General features: G+C 52.0%; 1 protein-coding gene across 14 annotated transcripts in view; it reads left to right on the forward strand.

The window, feature by feature from the left end:
* Positions 1-22,158, forward strand: part of EHMT1 (euchromatic histone lysine methyltransferase 1) — a 186,227-nt gene that overhangs the window by 142,989 nt on the left and 21,080 nt on the right. For 13 of the 14 annotated variants that reach the window (XM_051838872.2, XM_051838869.2, XM_051838871.2 and 10 more), the window contains 3 exons: positions 6,296-6,418; positions 14,358-14,459; positions 15,765-15,869. In XM_051838872.2, the coding sequence (XP_051694832.1) occupies positions 6,296-6,418; positions 14,358-14,459; positions 15,765-15,869 (330 nt within the window). Of the gene's footprint in view, positions 1-6,295; positions 6,419-8,027; positions 8,174-14,357; positions 14,460-15,764; positions 15,870-22,158 lie in introns of those variants that run through there. The other variant, XM_051838873.2, reaches the window with a different exon arrangement.

Raw genomic sequence — 22,158 nt, forward strand, 5'->3', positions numbered from 1 at the left:
GCCAGCAACTCAGTGACCTGAGCCATCCCCACTGCCTCGAAGGGTCTGCATTAGTAGGAAGCTGGAACAGAACCGAGGCACTCTGATGTAGATGCAGGCGTCTGAATGGCTGCACACCTGCTCTTGGTTACAGCTATAGTGGTGGTATCAAGAGCCCCCTTTGAGGATCTGGTGATAAGAAGGTCACAGACACATCAGACCTGTTCCCCCTCAGGCCTCAACTCAAGATTCCCTGAGAAGGATGGGGGAGTTTAATCCTTGTAGTGGAACAGTCTGTCCATACTGCAGTTTCTGGTGATGTTTCAATTCTTCCTATTCAAAAACAGATATCTTTGGGTACTCAGGGTCCAAGACAATGCAAAAGAATGCATTCTTTAGGTATAAGATGGCAAAAATTTGCCATTCCCAGGTGGATTGATCATCAGGGTTTAGGGATTGGGTGTCAGGGCATGAATGCTCTGACTGCTTCATTCATGGACCCCAGGTCCTGCACACACTGGTGTTAATCTGACTGGGTTTTTAAATAGGTGATGTAGGCACTTACAAGGAGGTCTCCAGGCCTGGTCATCCCTGCCTGGGGTATCTGTTTAAGATGGGTCAGTTCTAGCTGTTGCCATAGGTCTCAGAGGACAGTGCTTAGCCCCAGGCCAGCTTCCATTCTGCTTATTGTTATATTTGCAGGTCAGCAAGACAGCTCCGTCCTCCTGGGTGCACCTAGGCTAAAATTTCTTCTGGAATGGCTTCAGGACCCTCAGAGCCCTGTGGAAGAGCCATGGATTCTGCCCCTGGCTCTATGGACGTTCATTCCTACCTGTCCTTGACTTCAGCAGCACCCAGTTTAGTGAGGGATTCTTTCCAGTGACTGGGACACTCAGTGACACACCAGCATGAGGCCCACTCTGGAGCACGCATCCTAGGTCACAGCTCGGAAGTCTCTCTGTCTCTTTCCTTGGCATGCCTTTGGCATTACTTCTTCTCAGAGCTCTTTCTCGTTAGTATGGGGGAGGGGTCCCTCAATGTTGACCAGAAACCCAGTGTTTTCCCCGTCTTGTCTTCAAGGCAACCAGGGTCTCCTTGGGGGAGGTTGGGATTTTATCCCAAGGAGTTAACTAGGTAGCCCCAACCCTTTTAGTCTTCTGCAAGGCCTTGGGCTTGCGCTGAGCCCTCCCCCTCTAGGAATGGCCAGGACCCCTGTTTCCCATGGTCCCACCTGCTTGCAGTGTGCACACAGGTTGGGCCCTGAGTTGGCTGGCACTCTGTTGTTGGTCCCAGATTACCTGGAGCAGACTGGAGAGCAGCAGCCAGCGACACTGCCTTTCTGTACCCCTTATGTTCTGCACACCTGGTTTGTTGGAAAGTGTCAAGACACCACCTGCACTGAGAGGCTGATAACCACATTCTGAACCTTTCTCCAGAGCCCTGTGAGGAAGGAAGTGTGTGTTTAGAGCAGCCTGACGCCCAGGGTCAGATCCTGGGGAGTCTCCCTGCTGAGTCTCTCTTAGCCCTGGCTTGAAGGTCTGCTTGCTCTTCGCCTCCCCTTAGAGGTCCTTTCGTGCTGTGGGTCCCAGTCTGGGACTGCGGTTGCCGCTGGTTCTTGCCCAGCCCTTGCATTGGTTAATTGGTTGATTGCAGCTGCTTGTCACGCTTCTCCCTGGCCTTTGCTGGCACAGTTGACTTTTCCTCTGCAATCGGGATGAGCGTCGGGTTTAAATATCTATCTGCCCAGGAAGAGGGTTGTGAGCTGTGGAAGTCCCCCGTCAGTGACAGGAATTCCTCAGGGTTGCTCTCACGCCTTTCATGTGGACATAACTGAGGTGGTGAATGACGTTTGTTGAAGCTGGTCCTCACTGGAGCCTGATGGTGGTGACGTACCTGTCCCAGGCTTAGAGCTTGTCCCACACTAGGTTGTGCTGGGCGTCGCTGGCAGAGGTGGCTGTGGTGCTTCCGAGCTCTTCCTTTTCGCATTGAGGGGCTTTCAGAGGACTGGACGTTATTTCTCCTTCTACCTTCCTCTTCCTCCTGCACCACACGGAGAACCAGATGATTAGGACAATGCAGAGGACTGCACCTCCCAGCAAGGTGAGGACGGGAGCCACCAAAGACGTTCGACCAAGCCCAGCCACAGTGTGGCAACCTGGCAACTGGACCTGCCTATGGAGGGTGAACACACAAATAAAAACAGATATTCCACATACGTTCCAGAAAGCTGTGGGGAGATGAAGCATGGCCGCGACAGAGCCGCTAGCAGTGCCTGGCTCTGTTGTGTGTCTTCACTGGTCAGGCCTCACTGTGAGCTGAGAGGCAGGCTTGCCTCAGGGCTGCAGCTCCTGAGCCCATGGCCCTGCCAAAGAACCAGTTCCATCATGAGCACCCTCAGAGCATGCCACAAGAACCACATCCGCCCGGGACGGAGCGACACGCAGCTGTGGCTGGGGCACTGGTGAGCGGCTGGCTGGGGAGGGGCAGGCACTGCTGATGGGCTGCCGCATTAGACGGACCCGATCTTCTCCAGAGCAGTGGGTTTTCAGTCTGCAAGTTGCTGGATGGCTCTCAGAATGCGCAGAGGAGGTGCGTTTTCCTGTCATCCCTGTAGAGGTCTCTACAGGGTCCCACACCTGTGACAGGAGGAAGAACAAGTAGCCCAGACCAACAGGTGAACTCTGCACGGATGCTGCACAGGTCTCAGACCACAGAGCACAGCGTGTTTGCCTCCGGATCTGGCAAGGCCGTCTCCCTAGCCCCTGATTCTTGCCCGACAGTGCACTCTTGTCCTGGCTTTCATTCTTTTCAACTCTTAGACACTTACCAGATGGCAGTACCAAATTACTCCCTGATATCATGGGGCGCAGGACAGAAAGGGAGCCACGTGGTCACACCCTCTTCCATCTGAGGCTCAGCAACTCAGGACTGCTAGTCCCCAAATGCAACCTATGCTAGTGGGATGGAGCCCAGCTGCCACTACCAGCTGCTGCTCCACACCCAGCCACACTGATCCAGGCTGGGGATGCTCCCATCCAGGTCACCTCCTGTGTTGCAAACCCAAATGCCGTTTGCTTAGGGTGTCACCAGATAACCAGCCTCAGTTCTTCATCTGCTCAGAACCCTGCGGCTGCCCCTCCCCGAGGCAGAGCATCAGCGTTGCAGTGAGCGGAGTTCAGCCGGCGTCTTGCAGGGTTGCGGCTTTGTCTGCAGTGATCTAGCACTGATGCAGTGAAGCACACCAGCTTTCCTGCCGTGGCCTGACCGACAGGCGCAGGCGGGTTTAAGGTTCTTCGCCCATGTCCCAGTGCTCGCTGCTACTGCCCCACCCCCCGCAATCTACATCCTGTACTTGCAGTTACAAAAAGACCTGAACATGTTTAGTGGAACCAGTGTGATCCCCAGAACACTGCACCTGCTGGGGTGACCCTCACGGTTATGTCGCCCCGTGAGGCTGTGCTCTCAGCACTGGGAAAGAGCCTCAGGAAGTGTAGTTCTGCTTTTAACCTTTATGCCAGCTGAGCTATGCATTAGGAATTCTTTTGTGTTTAGCTGCTTTTAGTCAAAAAGCCAAAGCCCCAAAAAGCTAAATGTGTGCATGCATGGGTCCGAGGTCCAGTCTTACAGCCACCAGGTTTCCTGATGTGGCACAGGTGTGGTGGTTGTTTGGGGAAAGTGGTATTACGGAGGCACAGGTGTGCTCTGCTCTGGTCACCTGTGGCTCTGGTGAGGTACAAGCAGGATACACCCCAGGCATTCCACTAGACCTCCAGTGCTCAGTAGCCACACAGACCAGGGCCACTGCCCTGTGTGACACAGGTGGAGAACTTCCCAGAGCGTGGTCCTGTGGTGGCCAACCTGGCGTTAGCCCCAGCATTTTGTGAGCATTGGAGTTGTGGATGGTCAGGCTCCTGGGCATAGAGGCAGTGAGGGTCATTCACGGCCACACCCTGGTGTCTGCCTCCGAGCCCACCAGCCTCGTGAGTCTGTTGGGCTTCTCCCACCAACTCGGGTTGATTTTCCAGTATGTCCAGCCAGGCTCCACGCCTCTGCTGCTCCCACCTCCCTTGCTGCTGCCCCTTTACTCTCCGTGTCATTTTCTGGTGGTTTCTCCTGCTGGGTGTGGGTTCCTGAGAGCCGTGGGTTAGCTGACCCTTTGGCTGAGGGTGAGAGGCCATGATGCTGGCAGGATTTTCTGTTCGCCACAGAGCAGCACCCACTGCCCACTCCCTCCTGGAGTTTGGGACCTGGCCATCAGCTGCACTCACAGTGAGGGTCTGGGGAGCACAGGAGGCAGATCCCACAGGTTTCAGGACAAGTTTTCCCTGCTGTGTACACGCTTCTGGCTGATGTGAGGCCCGACTCCGACTTGCCCGACGACCTCAATCGCGGCTGCCTGTGTCTGATGTGCTCTTTGTTTGATTCTTCTGACTTTTACTTCTGTATCTTGACCTTCTTGGAGATTTTTTTACCTTATTCTTAGCACCCGTACGTTTTCCTGGATGAGGAGCAGTTTCTCTGGAGGCCAGGGTCCTGGGTTGCTGTGTGTGTCTGTGAGGGGCCTCTGCTTGTGTGAGTGGCTGGCCACAGCAGGCTGGCTGGGCACCTCCCAGACCACATCCCACCTCTCAGGGGCCCGGTTCCTCCCCACTATCCTGTGCCTATCCGTGGTGCTGCCCAGGGTATGACCCCAGGGACCTGTCCTGGGCATTCACACCTACTGTGCTGCCCAGGGCTGTGTGCTCAGGGTGTGGACAGAGCCTGCCCCGCAATGGCCTGTTTCTTACTGTGTGTGTTTTTGTAGCCTCTTTATTTGTTAAAAATGGCTGCTACATAATGACAGCTTGACTGTGCCTTTAGTCTTAAATTTCTGCAGTGAAAGCCCCTTCATCCTCTCTACTCTTGTCTCCTGCACCCTGGCCTCCTGTCTCCATCTCCTGAGTCTGCAGCCCTGCTGCGTGTCCCTGCAGGTCCCCGAGTGCGGCCTGAGTCACTGTCAGGGTCCCCTTGAAAACCTCAGTCATGGCGAGTCTTTACAGATTACACCACCCTGGCCCACTTATAAACACATTACTCATTGGGGCTGGCGCTGTGGCGTAGCAGGTGAGGCTGCAGTGCCAGCATCCCATGTGGATGCTGGTTCGAGTCCCAGCTGCTCCACTTCCGATCCAGCTCTCTGCTAGGTCCTGGGAAAGCAGTGGAAGATGGTCCAAGTCCTCGGGCCCCTGCACCTACATGGGAGACCAGGAAGAAGCTCCTGGCTCCTGGCTTTGAATCAGCACAGCTCCTGCCGTTTTGGCCTACTGGGGAGTGAACCAGCGGGTAGAAGACCTTTCTCTCTTCCTCTTTTCTTTTCTGTGTAACTCTTTCAAGTTAATAAATAAATCTTTAATTTAAAAAACATTTCCCACATGTGCTGCTTTTCTTTCTTCATTGCTGTTAATAGAAGTCCCTTTTTCAACTTTTTTTATACTAAACATTCATAAAGTGGAGTTCTTTGTGCTTCAGTGGAAGTAGGCATTTTTTCTCCCTGTCAGACAGCACACGAGCAACTGCAAAGGTGGAGGCTTCCTTTCTGTTACTTGTGAGCAGAGACACAGCACTCCCATCACTGCTTCACTCTCCTCATACCTGCGTCAGCAAGGCTGGGCCAGGTCAGAGTCAGGAGCCATGTGCGTAACAAGGACCCAACTGTTTGTGCCGTCACTGCTGCTTTCTCAGGAAGCCAGGCATTCCAGCGCAGTGCCGTAAACCCCAGCTAAATGCCCATTCCTAAGTTGGGAGTTTCTTACATTTCCAACAAAGATTTCTCTCTGCATGGCTGCTAGTTCACTCATCTTCCAGGTTTGTTACTTTGTTGAAAAAGGTAGAATTGTTTGTTCCACATTACAGACTGGTGCACACTGGTTTCTGGTCTCTTGCACTTTGGCGAGTTGAAGCAGCTGGAGGAAGAGGCAGCAGAGCTGGAGCTGGGCGCCCCATCCCTTGGTAGGGCTGGCCTGGCGCCTCCGTGCGAGCTCGTCTTCTCCCTTGTCCCTAAAGGTGCCGTCGCACTGCTGTGCAGGTTTCTGCCAAGTTAGTTTAGAAATGAATGAGCTCCAGCCCAGCTGTTGTGCTTGAACTAAAGCTCTGTGGGGGCGGTGTGCCCATGTCTTTGACCAGTCCTGGAAGTACAGGGCACTTGGTCTGTAGAACTGGTTTTACTGTTGCTCATTTGGTCTGTCCAAACGTGGATGCGTGTAAACCATTTCCTCATCAAGTGGTGACTTCACTTCAGTACCCACCCATACCCCTGAACTCTTCTTTGTTTTTGTAGGCGGGCGCTAATATTGACACCTGCTCGGAAGACCAGAGGACCCCTCTGATGGAGGCAGCAGAGAACAACCACTTAGATGCAGTGAAGTACCTCATCCAGGCAGGGGCCCTCGTGGAGCCAAAGGTACGGGGCTGCATAAATGTCAGGGAGCCGTAGGGACCCTTCCTCAATGGAGCGTCTTCAGGTGTTGGTGCTGCCTTCACTGTACATGGTTAGCAGGCTCCTGTGTCTGACAAGAGACAAGCAGCTGGCGAGTCTGTGTGCAGAGTCACCTCCCCAGGCAGTGTGTGTGGCACCCAGAGCAGCTGCGCATGGAAAGGCAGGAAGGTACGCAGGCTGGAAAAGAAGAAGTGCAGTCGTCTCTGCTCATAAGCAACAGGTGCAGGGACCCCACAGAAATGCTGCTGCAGCTGAGTCTCCCAGCAGGGCAGCAGGATGCAGAACCGCACAGCAGCCCGCTGTGGTCTGTGTTCTTCACCTGATTGTGCAGGAAGGAGACAGAGCAGGCTCCCTCACAGCAGCATCAGAAAGAATAAAACACTTAGCAGTGCGTTTAACCAAGGAGCAAAGACTTGGACGCTGAAAACCAGAAGGCATTGCTGAATGAAGTTAAGACACAAGCAAATAGAAAGACATCCTGTGTTCATGGATCGGAAGACTTACTATAGTTACGCAATTACAGAGTCCATGCAATCCTTCTAAAAATCCCAACAACTGGTTATTGGGTTTCTTAAAGTTTCTATTTATTTTTTTGAGAGAAAGAGCAAGAGAGGTTGACAGATCCCATCTGCTGTTTCAAATGCCCTGAATCTGTGAGTCTGGAATTTGATCTAGGTTTCCCCTGTGGGTAGTAGTTGGACCATCACCTGCTGCCTCCCAGACTGAACATTAACAGGGAGCTGGAATCTGAATTCAAACCCAGGCATTTTGGTATGGGATGTGCGTGTCCCAGTTGGCTGCTTAGCCGCTAGACCAAACACTCATCCCTCAACAGCCTTTTTAAAATGTTTTTATTTCAAAAGTGTAGAGAAAGAAACAGAGAAAGTACCTATCCTCTGGTTCACTCCTCCAAATACCCAACACAGCCAGAGCTAGAGCCAGGAGCCAGGAACCCAGTCCAGGTCTCCATGTGGGTAGCAGGAACCCAGTTATTTGAGCCAAATCACTGCCTCCCAGGGTCTGCAGTAGCAGGAAGTTGAAGCCAGGAATTGAACACAGGCACTCTGAATTCGGACACAGACCTCTTAGACCTCTTAACTACTAGACCAAACGCTGCTCCCCCAACAGCTTTCTTTTTAGGTACAGAAAAGCTCGTTCTAAAGTCCATATAAAATTTCAAGGGTTGTGCTATGGCCTGGGAAAGCAATAGAAGGTGACCCAAGTCATTGGGCCTCTGCACCTGCATGGGAGACCTGGAAGAAGCTCCTGGCTCCTGGCTTTGGATTGGCACAGCTCCAGCTGTTGCAGCCATTTCAGGAGTGAACCATTGGACGGAGGACCTCTTTCTGCCTATGCAGAAAATAAATAAATAAATAAATATTTTAAAAAATTTTTCAAGGGAATTGGGGTAGTCAGACAATTATGAAAGAAATGAACACAGCTAGAGAACACACACTTCCTGATTTCAAAACTTGCTATGAAGCTACAATAATAAAAATTGTGTGGTAAAGACAGACGTGTAAGGAGCAGTGGAAACCAAGACCCTGAAACAAACCCTTGCATGTGTTGTCAGCTGATTTTCACAAGGGTCTGAAGACTGTCTTGAACAAGTGTTGCTGGGAAGCGCAGTGTCCACATCCCGAAGAATGAAGTTGAACCCTTCCTGAACAACAGACAAAAGTAACACAGCAAGAGTCCCAGCGCTGAGCTATATGGCTGACATTGCAACTCCTGGAGGAGGCGTGGATGAAAGTTTAATGATACTGAGCTATATGGCTGACATTGCAACTCCTGGAGGAGGCGTGGATGAAAGTTTAATGATACTGATGGGAAAATGGTTTCTTTTTTCTTTCTTTTTATTTTTTTTAATTTTATTATTTCATCCATTTGAGAGGTAGAGTTATAGAAAGAGAGATAGAGAGAAAGATCTTCCATTAGCTGTGCTTATATGGGTTTCCAGTGTTGCAGGTAGAGGCTTAGCCCACTATGGCACAGCGCCAGCCCCAGCAGCAGTGGTTTCTTGGATAGGACACCAAAAGCAAAGAGAATAAAAGATAAACTTTGGCAGAATTAGAAACTCTACCACTAGGATCAAGAACCTGTAAATCCTGTGTCTGACAAGAGGTGACTATCCTGAGTATTTAAAGAAATCTGAAAATTCAACAACAGAAGCTGGTGGTCCAATTAAAAGATGGGCAAAGTAGATATTTCTCCAAAGAAGATACACAAGTATGCAGTTTCCATGTGGAGATGGTGGTCATCACTGATGGTCATTGGGGAAATGCAGAGCTTTGGAACTGTAGGATGGCTGTTCGTTGCTGGTAGAATATAACTTGCTGCCATTGCTGTGGAACACGGGTGACAGTCTCTCCAGCAACTAAACGTTACCCTGTGATCCAGCAGTCCCACGTCTCGAGTGTGGGCGGAGCAGTTTTTACCCTAGCGCTGTTCACGGTAGCGAGGTGTCCATGGCAGGTGGAGGTAGAGGAAGTGTGGCCTGTACATTCCTCACTAGGCTTATTCAGCTGCAAGGTGCAGTGAGATTCTGTCACACATACTGCAGCATACCTTGTCTGATCCCATCTGGGTGAGCTCCCAAAAGAAGCAGTGCCAGGGCTGAGAGTGGGGCTGAGGAGCAGGAATGCTGCTGCCTAGTGGCCACAGAGTTTTGTTTGGGGCCAGATAGTGATGGTGGCTGCACAACATTGCACATGGAGTTCATGTCACTGCATTCTACACGTAAAGTGGTTAAAATGGCGAATCAAATGCCATAGATTACTGCAATAAAAAATAGTTTAAAATTCTTGTCTTTCACATTATTACACCTTTTTTTCAACAAAACAAAAAATGGCCATGATCTTTAATTTGTCTTCTTTTTCACATCTAGTTAAATTTTTATGATGTTTCCACATCATTAAATATTGTTCTGTATCATTGCTTCAGGTAGCTATCTTGGTATTTCATGATATTATATAATCGCAAATTTGCATTTAATTTAACATTTACCTATTTTTCACCTTTATTGTAAACGTTGCACCCATAAACATTTTCATAGCTACATGTTTGCATGAGTCATTTGCTTGACTCCTTAGGCTGGTTGTGGGTGTAGAATTGCTGGGACACAGCACGTGGCATACTCTGACCACTGCTGCATGATGTGGTTCAGTGATAGCAATCCTGTAAGCTGCTCTCTGGCTTTAGTTGTTTGTTTTTGTTTGTTTGTATTGTAATTTGCTCTTGTTGACATCAAGTCAGTTTGTTTTTTTAAATTTGAGAGGCAGAGACAGATTCTGAGGTTCTAGCTGCTGGTTCACTTCCCAAATGCCCACAGCAGTGCTCGCTGGGCAAATCTGGGAACTGGGAACTGTCTGAGTCTTCCCTCGTGTGGAGCCCTAGCCAGGACTCAGACTCCCCTCTCTGAAACAAGGTGCAGTTTCTCCAGCAGACCACATATGTCCCCAGGCTCAGCATTTTCTGTATCTGTTTGCATATGTTATGAATATTTTCCAAGTCTTCATTTGGTTCTTTGTTTTTATTAGCTTTTGAGATATAAAAGCCTTTACTTTTTTAAATGAATAAGAGAAACAAAAAAGAGTTACAGAGAGGTGGAAAGCAGAGATATTTTCCATCTACTTGTTCACTCCCCAGATGGCTACAATGGTCAACGTTGGCCAGGCCAAAGCCAAGAGCCAGGAACTTCATTTGGGTCTCCCACATGGGTTCAGAGGCCCAAGTGCTTGGAACATTTTCCACTGCTTTTCCCAGGACATCAGCAGGGAGCTGGATTTTAAGTGGAGCAGCGGGGACTAGAACTGGCGCCTGTATGGGATGCTGGCGTTGAAGCCTTTAACTTTTTACAACAACTGATTAAGGTGGGTAGGAACACTTTCTGTGGTGGGGAGTGGGGTGAGCTCCATATTTACCCAGCACCCTGCTGGCTGGTGCCAAAGCTGAGCACCACTAAAAAGCAAATCCTGCAGAGGGCTGTCCAGGACCCTCCTGAGGCTGGAAGCTGTGTGGTATTGTGCTGGTGCTGGTGGAGCAGGTGTCTGAGGCAAATTCATGGACAGGCTGGACAGATTTGATGATGCAGAATCGAGAGCAGTGAAGGCTGCAAACAAGCTGTGGGACCACATCACACTGACATCACAGAAGCACACACGAGAGGGCTGGAGAGTGCCTGGTGGCAAGAGTGTGCTGAAGAAATAAGGATCATAAACAACCCAGATCCGGGGACGAACACTGTCGAGATCCTAGAAACGGAGCAGGCTGAGCAGGGGAGCGTTAGCGACGCCCCCTCAGAACAGAGAGGAGGAGCTCCCGACAGCAGCCAAACAGGAGCCGCCCGTGCCGGGGCTCGGGAGGGAGTTTCCACTGTGGTGAACCAGAACCCCAAGAGCGTCCATCCAACAAACGCATCCTTCAGAGAAAGAGGGTGAATTAATTCAAACCTGTCGGGTAACGGAGCAGACGGGCCTGTCGGAGGGTTCACACGAGGGAAGTGGCACACACAGAGTTGTTTTCTTTGGCAAGGCTGTGTAAGGCAGAGGTGACGTTAGAGGTGCACATCTTGAAGAGAAGATCGGACCCCGCAGCCCAGAGCAGGGCAGTGTGCAAATGGACGGGTGCTGTAGGAAGGATTCCCTGCAGGAAATGCCAGTCGACTGAGAAGTCAGAGAGGTTGGACTCCTGAGAGAGCACCAAGGACACAGAAATACAGCTTCTCAGGGAAAAAGCTTCGTTCAGGAGGTGGAATTCAGAAACAGGATTTGTCCATTGAGAATCAAGGAAACGAGGGAAGATTTACGGACAAAGAGAAAACAGCAGAGTGCCAGCTTTAAAACAGGCTAGCGTGTCCCACTGGGCCCTCAGACTGCACAGCCTGGGAGGAAGGCAGAACCTGTGGCTGCAGCACGCACTTGAGGCAGGGAGCAGATGTTGGGGCCGGCGTGACGGTTGGTTGCAGGGGGCAGTACTTACAGAAAGAGTGTCCTTGTGATTGCACTATAGGGAGGACTTTCTTAATTAAGACATAATAACTCAGGCGCCTTGGAAGTTAGAGTTAAACAGAAACAGAGTCAGAAAATTTGTTTAAAGGCATCACAAACACGTGAAAAAGCAGGCTACAAAGTGAGAGGCGGTATAGCAACATGCTGGCAAGAGATTCATGTCCAAAACTAGAGGAGACTCATGAATAAAATAACCTGCAAGGGTACTGGATAGCGACATGGACATAAGCCAGAAGTTCCTGGAGGAGGGGACCTGCGTGTGAGAAGGCGCCTGGCCTTCCGGACCTGTCGAGACGCCACTTTATGGCCAGCGCTTTCTGTGCACTCAGCTGAGGACCCTTCCTGACTGTGGTGGGCGGGGTGCGGGCTGTCCTGCCGCAGTTTCCACACACCCGCTGAGGTGCAGCCATTGTCAGGGTTGGGAGACACCACCGGCAGCCTCACACACACAGATGAGACGTGTCCACACATGGTGCACTGAACAAGTAAGTCCTTCTCTGCTAGCATTACGTAAACTAGAGCCTTTCCTGTCTGTCAAAATAAATGAGCAAGCGCTGTCTGCTCTCCGAGGAGATGTCAGCAGACGGCGCCCTGTGATAGGGCCATTCTGCAGCACACAGCCATCGTGTGTTTCCCATGCACAGTGACAGACAGGAGACGCATCTGATTGACAGATGATGGGTTCAGGATGGTGACTGCCTCTGGGGAAGTGGGGAGTCAAAATGGCGCTGGGGTCTGTGTTGGGTGTTCCTGGAGGATGGTAGGATCGTGACCTCGTGAGGTTTGTGTCTGAAATTATCACAGCTGCCTCCCCTGGATGGACTGGATGGCGGCCTTTCCCTACCTTCAGCCCGCCCTGCCGCTTCCCTACGATTTCTGTAGGTTCTCTTTGTCCTCCTTCCGAGAAGGCCAGGCCTCTTCTAGGATTCTGCTTTCCTGCCTCGTGTTACAGGTCTCAGCACACCTCTGGCCTCATCCACAAAGGCTCCTCCAGCCGTGTGCCTGTTCCCACCATCCCGACTGCAGCCTGTCCAGGCAACAGACGACACTTGAAGATGTTCTTTTTTTTTTTTTAAGATTTATTTATTAATTTGAAAGGGTTACACAGAGAGAGAAGGAGAGGTCTTCCTCCCCAATTGGCCGCAATGGCTGAAGCTATGCCAATCTGGAGCTAGAAGCTTCTTCAGGTCTCCCATGTGGGTACAGAGGCCCAAACACTTGGGCCATCTTCCACTGCTATCCCAGCAGAGAGCTGGACCGGAAGTGGAGCAGCTGGGACTTGAACTGGCGCCCATATGGGATGCCTGCACTGTAGGCAGTGGCTTTACCTGCTATGCCACAGTGCTGGCCCTGAGGCAAACCTTTGAACCAATAAGCACACCCTTTTCTTTGTCACAGTCTGGACACCAGTAGTGTGGGCCAAGTGCAGGCTCTTGAGAGAGGCCAGAGTTCTGAGCAGTGGTGTGTGAGGTCTGGTTATGCTCTGAAATCTGTAAAGTGACAGAACTCAGAACAGTGCAGCCCAGTGTCACTGCCATAGCCGCACCACTCTGACCGTCCCTGCTTCTCCTGGGACTGCCTGACCTGACTTCCCTGTGATTTTTTTTTTATTATTATTTGAAAGGCAGAGTTACAGAGAGGGAAAGACAGATCTTCCATCTGCTGGTTTGCTGCCCAGATGGACACAGTGGCCAGGGCTGGGCCAGGCCAAAGCCAGGAGCTGCATTCAGGGCTCTCACATGGATGGCAGGGGCCCAAACACTTGGACCACCTTCTGCTGCTTTTCCCAGGCACATTAGCAGGGAGCTGGGTTGGAATAGGAGCATCCAGGACTTGAACCTGTGCCTGTATGGATGCCAGCATGGGAGGTGGTGGCTTTACCTGCTGTGCCACATCAACCACCCCCCCCCCCGCCCCCCGCCATGTCTGTCTTTTTTTGAGAAATTTGATTGTCCTCAGGTACACTGGTAGAAGCAAGGACAAGGTTCTCACAGCACTCTCAGGAAACAGAAGTAGGCAGATGGCCGGGACGTGGTTGCTGCTTCTTCCAAATACTGTTACGTTCTGCCACATGTGGATGTCTGTCACTAAATCTTGTGCACTGTTACCAAATGTGCTGTGTGGCTATCAACTCACGGGGCAGCTGCCCCTGGGGTCACTGTTAGAGCCGCTCACCCTGCTCATTGGCCGAGACAAGAAGCCGGGGCTGTCCCTTGGTCCTGCCCAGTCCACAGGGCAGGAACCTGTGGGGTCATCTCTTTTTTTTTTTTTTTTTTTTTTTTTTTGACAGGCAGAGTGGACAGTGAGAGAGAGAGACAGAGAGAAAGGTCTTCCTTTTGCCGTTGTTCAACCCCCAATGGCCATGGCGGCTGGCATGCTGTGGCCGGCGCACCGCGCCTATCCGAAGGCAGGAGCCAGGTGCTTCTCCTGGTCTCCCATGCTGGTGCAGGGCCCAAGCACTTGGGCCATCCTCCACTGCACTCCTGGGCCATAGCAGAGAGTTGGACTTGAAGAGGAGCGACCGGGACAGAATCTGGCGCCCTGACCAGGACTAGAACCCAGTGTGCTGGTGCCGCAGTCAGAGGATTAGCCTATTGAGCCGTGGTGCCGGCCGGGGTCATCATCTTTGCACCTGCAGGTTTATGTTGAAGGTAGAATGGTTTTCACCACCCAAGGCTCTGTCTTGGCATCAGAAGTGCAGTGCATAAGGGCTTGGCTCTTGGCTATGCCCTTGGGGCCGTGTAGCCTTGGGGAATGCTGCCCCCTCAGTCTGCAAACTCCTCATCATGCAACAAGAGCTTGTCGTAAGAACGGTTCCCTAAGGCCCCGAACATGGCCTCCACGTGGACATATGAGTGTGGGTTCTCTGGACCAAAACAGCCTTTGTGTTACAGGATGCAGAGGGCTCTACGTGTTTGCACTTGGCTGCCAAAAAGGGACATTATGATGTGGTTCAGTATCTGCTTTCAAACGGACAAATGGACGTCAACTGCCAGGTACAGCCATGCCCACCCCATGGTGGCCTCCATTCTTCCTGCTCATGGTCACCTCCGGACCATACGAGGCCCTGGAAGGCTTCGTCTTCCCCAGTTCCCTCCTTACCTGCCTACTCTGCTGTGTGGCCACCTCACTGAGCCTGGCAGTCCACTGCTCCCTTCATGGCTGCCTGTGTTGCTCACCCCCCAGATCTTTGATTGGATGTCGTACCTGCATGTCCAGGACAGCCCCTGCCCTCCCTCTGTGGCACTCGCTTCCTCCTCGCTCTGTTTGTCCCCATAGTGCCGGCCCCAGCCTCCATGTGTGTCTGCCTATCTAAGTTAACCTACAGTCAGTGCCACAGGACTTGTTTGCCTTAAACTATGACTGGCGGTGCCTGATCAGTGTGTGGTACACAACACCCGTAGACAGCTGGTGAGCAAGCAAGTGGCCGCAGAAGGCCTGCTTTCAAAGTACTGCGACAACACTGGTCCCTCCCACACAGGTCTCGGCTCTCACTGGGTCTCCGTGTTCACGCTCCTCTGTCCCTCATGGCCCACCTGCCTTAGCCCAGGCAGTGCCTCCTGCTTAGTTGTTCAGACCCAGCTCCCATGCCACCCAGAAACGGCTTCTGTCCCAGAAACAGCAGCTCCTGCGAGACTCCCCAGTCCTGAGCCCCTCTGCCCTACTAGAGTATGGCCTGGGCTCCGTCTCTTCTGTCTTGCTCCGTGGTGTCCCTGCATCACAGCACTACTCACTGAGGCGGCTCGTGAGGCTGTGCCAGTGGCCGATCTGTAGGGAGGCTGCGTGTGCACTCAGGACCCGTGGGGCTGTGGTGCGTGCCGACGAATTGGAACATGACTCTTGGCTCCTGGAAACTCTTTCTGGACTGAATTAAATCACTAGAGCCACTGAAGGGACTCAGTGTGGAGGGCTATCAGCTCCTCAGGCCGCGACTGGCCACAGGTCTGATCAGCTCAGCCGGGCCTTCTGGGCCCTGCCCTGCTAGGAGCAGTGCTGGCCTCCCTATCTGTCCACCTGTCGGCAGCCCCCGGCCGTGCTCTGACTGCGTCCCTGGCTCTCGTGCACGGCCCGGTCTGTGGGGCTCAGGATGGAGGAACCCTGCGGCCTGTGGTCTGGGTGTGTTGAGGTGTTCTCCCCTCAGCGTAGAGCAGAGCAGAGTGGTGTGTGCAGCTGGGGCTGGGACTGGTCTGTGCTGGCTCCCCGCCCTCGCGCTGCTGCCTGGGGCAGTGTCTGGAGACTTCTCTTTTCTACTCTGCCCTCGAGCAGTCCTGACAGGTTTGTGTTTCCTTCTCTGCCGTTAGGATGATGGAGGCTGGACACCCATGATCTGGGCCACCGAGTACAAGCATGTGGACCTCGTGAAGCTGCTGTTGTCCAAGGGCTCTGACATCAACATCCGGGACAACGTGAGTCTCTGATGGTCACAGACTTCCTGGAGCCAGAGCCACAAGGGGTGGTGCCCTCTTGCTGACCATGCCCTTGTCCTTGTCTGGAAGCAGAGCTCCAGCTCCCAGCGTGCTCTGGCCTCTCCTGTGCTGACACAGAGGATCTGTGTGTGGAGGGTGCCCTGGACTGGGTGCAAGTGGCTCCTTCTTCCTGCTCACTCATCAGGTCCCTGCGGCAGGGACCCAGGAAGGACCCAGAAGGACCCAGAAGGACCCAGGAAGGCAGATCCTGGCTTGTGGCCTCTCAATCCTGCCACAGATTTCAGTGGCTCTACCTGTAGTTGCTGCCATGGGGGAGAAAGTGAAGTGAATTGTTGACCAAGCATGGCTTTTTGACCTGTGACAGTGGTCACTGTTGTAGGTCTAAGCTATTTGCTGGAAAACAGGGCTTGCAGTCGAGGGCGCATGAGAACCTCAAGGTTTGCAGGAAGGCAGGTGTGGATGTGGCATTGCAGCAGCGAGTGAGGGCAGAGTCTCTGGCCAGACACAGACGGGATCTCCTGCAGAGCCAGAAGGCAGACGTGAGAAGTCCCGTGACACCGAGGAAGCTTGGAGCACTGTTCAGCCCCATCTGAGACAGTGGTCCTTGCTCAGCAGCCTGGAGCGTGAGCAAGTGCTGTTCACTCCTGGCCACACCCTGACCCCTCCCTGCATACGCAGGTACATTCTCCTTTACCCAAAGCCAGGAACCCAGCCGTGGTCCCCAGCCCCTGGTAGGTACACAGCCTGTGCTGTGGGCTCCATGGCCTGGTGTGCAGCCCTCCGAGCTGTTTCTGCGATGGTCCCTCAGAGCTTGTTGGTTGCTTCACAGCCATGGTGAGAGACCAGAGCAGAGTGAGGAGCTGCAGCCACGCCATGGGAGCATTCAGAAGAAGGCAGGAGGGCTGCGGGGTGACAGGTTCAGGTCTGACGCAGCACAGTCGTGGCTGCCTTGCTCGCACCACCCCCATGTCCTTGGGCAGTTGAGCATGGTGTTGCATTGAGTGCTAGCCTCAGGCTGACTGGCGGTCTGGAGGCTCAGGCAGTGCGGGGTGTCCAGTGATGCTTGGTTGTGTCTGTAGTTAGAGAGGGAGAGACAGGAATAGAGGTCTTCCATTATCTGATTCACTCCCCAAGTGGCTGCAATGGCCAGAGCTGAGGCAATCCAAAGCCAGAAGTCCAGATCTCCCACATGGGTGCAGGGGTCCAATCACTTGGGCCATCTTCTGCTGCTTTCCCAGGCACATCAACAGGGAGTTGGATTGGAAGTGGAGCAGCTGGAACTTGAACTGGCACCCACATGGGATGTTGGCCCTGCAGGCGGTGGCTCAACCTGCCATAGCACCAGCTCCCTCTTGGCGAACTCTTGCCTTGTGCCTTGTGTGGGCTGTTGGCACACACAGCTACTGCAAGCGTTTGTTTTTCCTGAGTAGAGGGGAAGTGCTGGCGCTTGTGCCCTGTGTTGTGCGTGAGGGTTCTGGTCCCCTCCACGTTCCCCCAGCGTGCATTTTGGCAGATGTGCAGTGCTCTCTGTTGTGGTTTTACCTTGATTTGGCTTCGTGTGACTTTGGCTGTATGAAGACCAGGGCCTTAATAGCTGTCCTTCTGCTTCCTTGGGTGAGGGTCTTTTCAGGTCTTCTCGTTTCTTACTGGGTGGTTTATGTCATTCTTCTCAGTTGTGAGAGTTTACACCCTGGGGTCATGTGCCCATCATGCATGCTCTTTGCCATCTGCCTTTGGAGTGCACAGGTTTTCCATTGCAGTCGAGTCCAGGCTGCCCTACTTGCGTGGGTCCTGCTCTTGGTGTTTTATTTGCAAAGTCATGGTGCAGCCCAGGACTGCAAAGACATTCTCTCCGTTTTCTTTATGGTTTTAGGTTTCACATCTTGGTGTGTGATTTGTATGACTCAGTTTACATATAATGTGCAAGGTGTGGCTTAAAGCTCTTTTTGTTATTCTTGTTCTTTGCATCAGCTGTCTAGCGCCAGCACTGTCCGTAGAGAAAGGTGCACCTTGGCTAGAACCCAGCTGCTGTCGAGTGTGAGTTAATGCTGGGGTTAGTGCTGTTCTCCGAGCATGAATTAGTGCTGTGCTGTTGGTTTCGGTCTTTAAAAAAAAGATATATTTTTTATTTGAAACCCAGAGTTATAAAGAAAGAGACATGGAGAGGAAGATCTCCCATCTCTGGACTGGGCCAGGCCAAAGCCAGGAGCCCGGAGCTTCTTCCAGTTATTCTACATGGATGCAAGGGCCCAAACACTTGTGCCATTTTCTGCTGCTTTCCCCGGCACATTAGCAGGGAGCTGGATTGGAAATGGAGCAGCCAGGTCTTGAACTGGCGCCCATATGGGATGCTGACATCGTAGGCAGAGATGTAACCTACACCATAAATCCTGCCCCATGAATTAGTGCTGTTTATCCCAGTGTGAGTTAGTACTGGCATCCTTTTCATGTGTCTGTTTTCATACCAGGGACATGCTGCTTGACTGGGGTGTGTGTGTGTGTGTAGAAACACGGAAATTCTCCCATCCACTGATTTACTTTTACTCAACAGCAGCCAGGGCTTTGCCAGTCAGAAGCCAGCAGCGCAGACTCCATCCAGGGCTTTCACGTGGGTGGCAGGATTCAGGTTCTTGAGCCATCACCTGCTGCCCAGGGAGCACTGTAGCAAGCAGTTGGATTGGAACTATGGCTGAGACCTGAGCCCCCCACTCAAGTGTGGGACTCGGGCGTGCCAAGCAGCGTGTCCATGCTGTAGCACACGCCTGCCCTGAAGGTTCTTAGAGCTTTGCGTGTGCTGCAGCCCTGCACCCACCCTCGTGATGTTTGCAGGGAGGATCTGTAATTTTTTTCCTTCTTGGCTAGTTTTAAGTTTTTCATCACTAGACTTTATACTTTGATCATAATATTCATTGGCATCTTGTGTGTGAGTGCATTTAGGATTTGCTGTATTTTTTGGATCTGTATATTTACTTAGAGTTCATTAGTTTTGGTCAGTCTCTGTTCAAATGCTGTCTGCCTACCCCACTTTGGCACTCCAGTCACGGTGTCAGGGACTCTGCTTGCTCCAAAGCCCGCTGATGCTCTTTGCAGTTTTTAAGGTGAGTTTTCACTGTTTCAGTTTAACTGGTTTTTGTTGGTGTGTCCTTGGGTTCACTCTTCTGCAGCGCTGCTGTTGCTGCTGGTCTCAGCCGGTGTTTTTTTTTTTTTTTTTTTTTATAGATTTACTTATTTATTTGAAAGGCAGAGTTACAGAGAGAAGGCGAGAGAGAGAGAGAGAGAGAGAGAGAGAGAGAGGTCTTCCATCCACTGGTTCACTCCCCAAATGGCTGCAATGGCCAGAGCTGTGCTGATCTGAAGCCAGGAGCCAGGAGCTTCTTCTGCATCTCCCATGCGGGCGTAGGGGCCCAACGACTTGGGCCATCTTCCACTGCTTTCCCAGGCCATAGCAGAGAGCTGGATTGAAAGTGGAGCAGCTGGGATTTGAACCAGTTGCCAAATGGGATTCTTGCGCTGCAGGCTGCAGCTTTACCAGCTATGCCACAGTGCCGGCTCCCGATGTATTTTCATTTCAAGCAGACAAGTGTCTCTCAGCCTTCAAAGTATATTCTGACATGTTTCTTTCTCACTTTACAACATGTGGGTACAGCTACACACGGCTCTGACACGTCTGTCTGTGTTTGGGGTATGTCGAGTACTGCTACACAGGGCTCTGACCTGTCTCTCTCCATCTTTTGGGGAGTGTCAAGTACCACTACACACAGCTCTGACCTGTCTCTCGCCGTGTTTGGGCGTGTCGAGTGCTGCTACACATGGCCCTGATGTGTCTGTGCATCGCATGGCTTTGATGGCCTCAGGTACTGGTGCCGACACCTGTGTCTGCTCTGTTTGGATGGTTGGGTTTTTGTCCTTGTTGTGTCCCCTGCTTGTCTGCCTGTCTGGATGCTAGACAGTGTGGACTTTGCCATGAAGGCCGCTGGGAGGGTTTGTCTTCCTGTTAGTAACCCCGGGCTTTGTTCTGGGGTGCAGGTAAGCTCTTAAAAGTCTGTTCCACTGTGTGGGATTTTGCATTTCAGGCTTGTTGGGTCTGGAACAGCCCTTGTCTTGGATGATATTGCCCACCACCAAGACAAGTCGCTCCTGGGGCTGGGCACTGGCTCTAGGGCACTCCTCATCATCATGTGGCCACCAGGGTCCTGCTGGGTGTCTTAGGTGGACATGTATAGGGCCCTGGGCAGGCTCTGGCTCCCTGTGCTGGGGATCACAAGCCCTTCGTTGCCTGGTGATCGTCCTCGCAGCCCATGTCGTGTGTCTGACTGTGTTTTCCTCTTTGCTGCTGGGGGCATGCAGGGCCAATGTGGAAGCCAAAGGCAGAGCAATCAGGAGGTATAGGCCAGGCCTTCATCATTTATTGGACAGACATCGGAGAGGCTGGGCGACTGGACCATCCCACAAGCGGAGGCTCCTGAGTGAATTGGTAGTTCTCAAAAATGTCACTCAGGCTGTCTGGTTATAAAATCATACATCATTCTGATGGGGAAAGAAGCCCCGAAGGAGTGCATTCTGGGGGTGGGGGCTCCAGACAAAGAGGACAGAAGGCCGCTAAGAATAGCATCCGGAGCAGAAGCCCCAGGTCAGCTGTGGTTGTCCGCATTAACTGAGGTTCACAAAAGGCGTTGCTCTGAGTTTTCTTGTTTACAAATGGGGTTAGCAGGGAAGCTCATGCTTGGGGCTGGTGGTGGTTTGTGAGGAGGATAACAGATTGGCTTTTACCTTCTCAGTGTGTTCACTGAGCTGAGAAGCATTGAAGTCTTTTGCACTGTGGAGAGTGGGAGGGAGACTGGGAGAGCTGTGGGGTGCCCAGGGTCCTGCTGTGCAGCTGGTCTAGGGCCTGGCTGAGTGATGCTCCAGGGGCTGGGACAGCAGGCCGCATCCAGGGGAGAGCTGAATGATCAGGGCCTTGGGCAGAGCTCCGAGCCAGGCTTGCCTTCGTGGCATTTGTGACAGTGCCCGTGATTCCTGATGGTTTGCAGCCTCAGTGAGCATAGACTGGGACCTGTTTCGTGTCGAGCCCAGTAGTCCCAGCCGCCAGGAAAGCATCCTCTGCATGTAGTTCAGAGGGGAGCAGAGTGTGCAAGGTGTGTGTGCACAAGAGGTGCAGCACAGGTTTGGCTCATCTGTCATAGCCCATGGATGTGGCACTTCGTTGTTTTCATGTCTGTGTCTTGCTACCTGGCAGTGTTGGACATTTTTAAAAATTTATTTCACTCAGTCTTTTTTTTTTTTTTTTGGAAGTTTTTTATTTTCATATCCTTTGCATATCTTTTTCAGAATTAAAGTGTTTTAATAATTGCTATATAATTATAAATTGTTGAAGGGTACTTCAAAAAGTTTGTGGAAAATACCGGCAGACAAGGGCTAGCACTGTGATGTAGCAGGTGAAGCCTCAGCCTGCAGTTCCAGCATCCCGTATGGGCACCAGTTTGAATCCTGACTGCTCCCCTTCTGATCCAGCTCCTTGATAATGCACCTGGGAAAGCAGCAGATGGCCCAGGTGTTTGGGCCCCTGTGCCCATGTAGGAGACATGGAAGAAGTTCTTGGCTGCAAATCGGGCTATCTGTGGCCATTGCAGCCATTTAGGGAGTGAACCAGCAGATGGAAGATTCTCTCTCTCTCTCTCGGTAAAGCTCTGCCTTTCAAATAAATGAATAAACCTTAAAAAAAAAGGGGGGAGCAGGTATTTGTGGCGCAGCAGGTTAAGCTCCCATGTTGGATGCCCACAGCCCATGGTAAGTGCTTGGGATCCAGTCCCACCTCTGCTTCTGAGCCAGCTCCCTGCTGGTGCCCCTGGGAGGCAGCAGAGGATTCCCCAACTACTGGGGCCCTGCACCCCCCACCTGCTTCGCAAATATTTTTTTTAAGTTTATTTTCATTCAGATAGACTTTGAAGTCCATGAACATGAACGGTCTTCAGAATATGGATGAGAAATATGAAAACTGTGAGCATTTCAGAATTAACGTTTCTTTTTTTCCATTTTCATTATTTCAAAGGCAGAGAAACAGAAAGATCTTCCATCCACTTGTTCATTCTACAAATCACATAGCAAAAAGGGCTGGGCCAGGCCAAAGCCAGAAGCCAGGAACTCCATCGAGGTTTCCCCAATGGATGGCAGGGACCCCCAAGTACTTATGCATTACCCCTGCCTCTTAGGGTGTACATCAGCAGGAAGCTGGAATCGTGAGCAGGGGTCCCAGTCAGTCCGATAGGGG

Source organism: Oryctolagus cuniculus, chromosome 1 (genome assembly GCF_964237555.1).
Source record: "Oryctolagus cuniculus chromosome 1, mOryCun1.1, whole genome shotgun sequence".
Classification (NCBI taxonomy): domain Eukaryota; kingdom Metazoa; phylum Chordata; class Mammalia; order Lagomorpha; family Leporidae; genus Oryctolagus; species Oryctolagus cuniculus.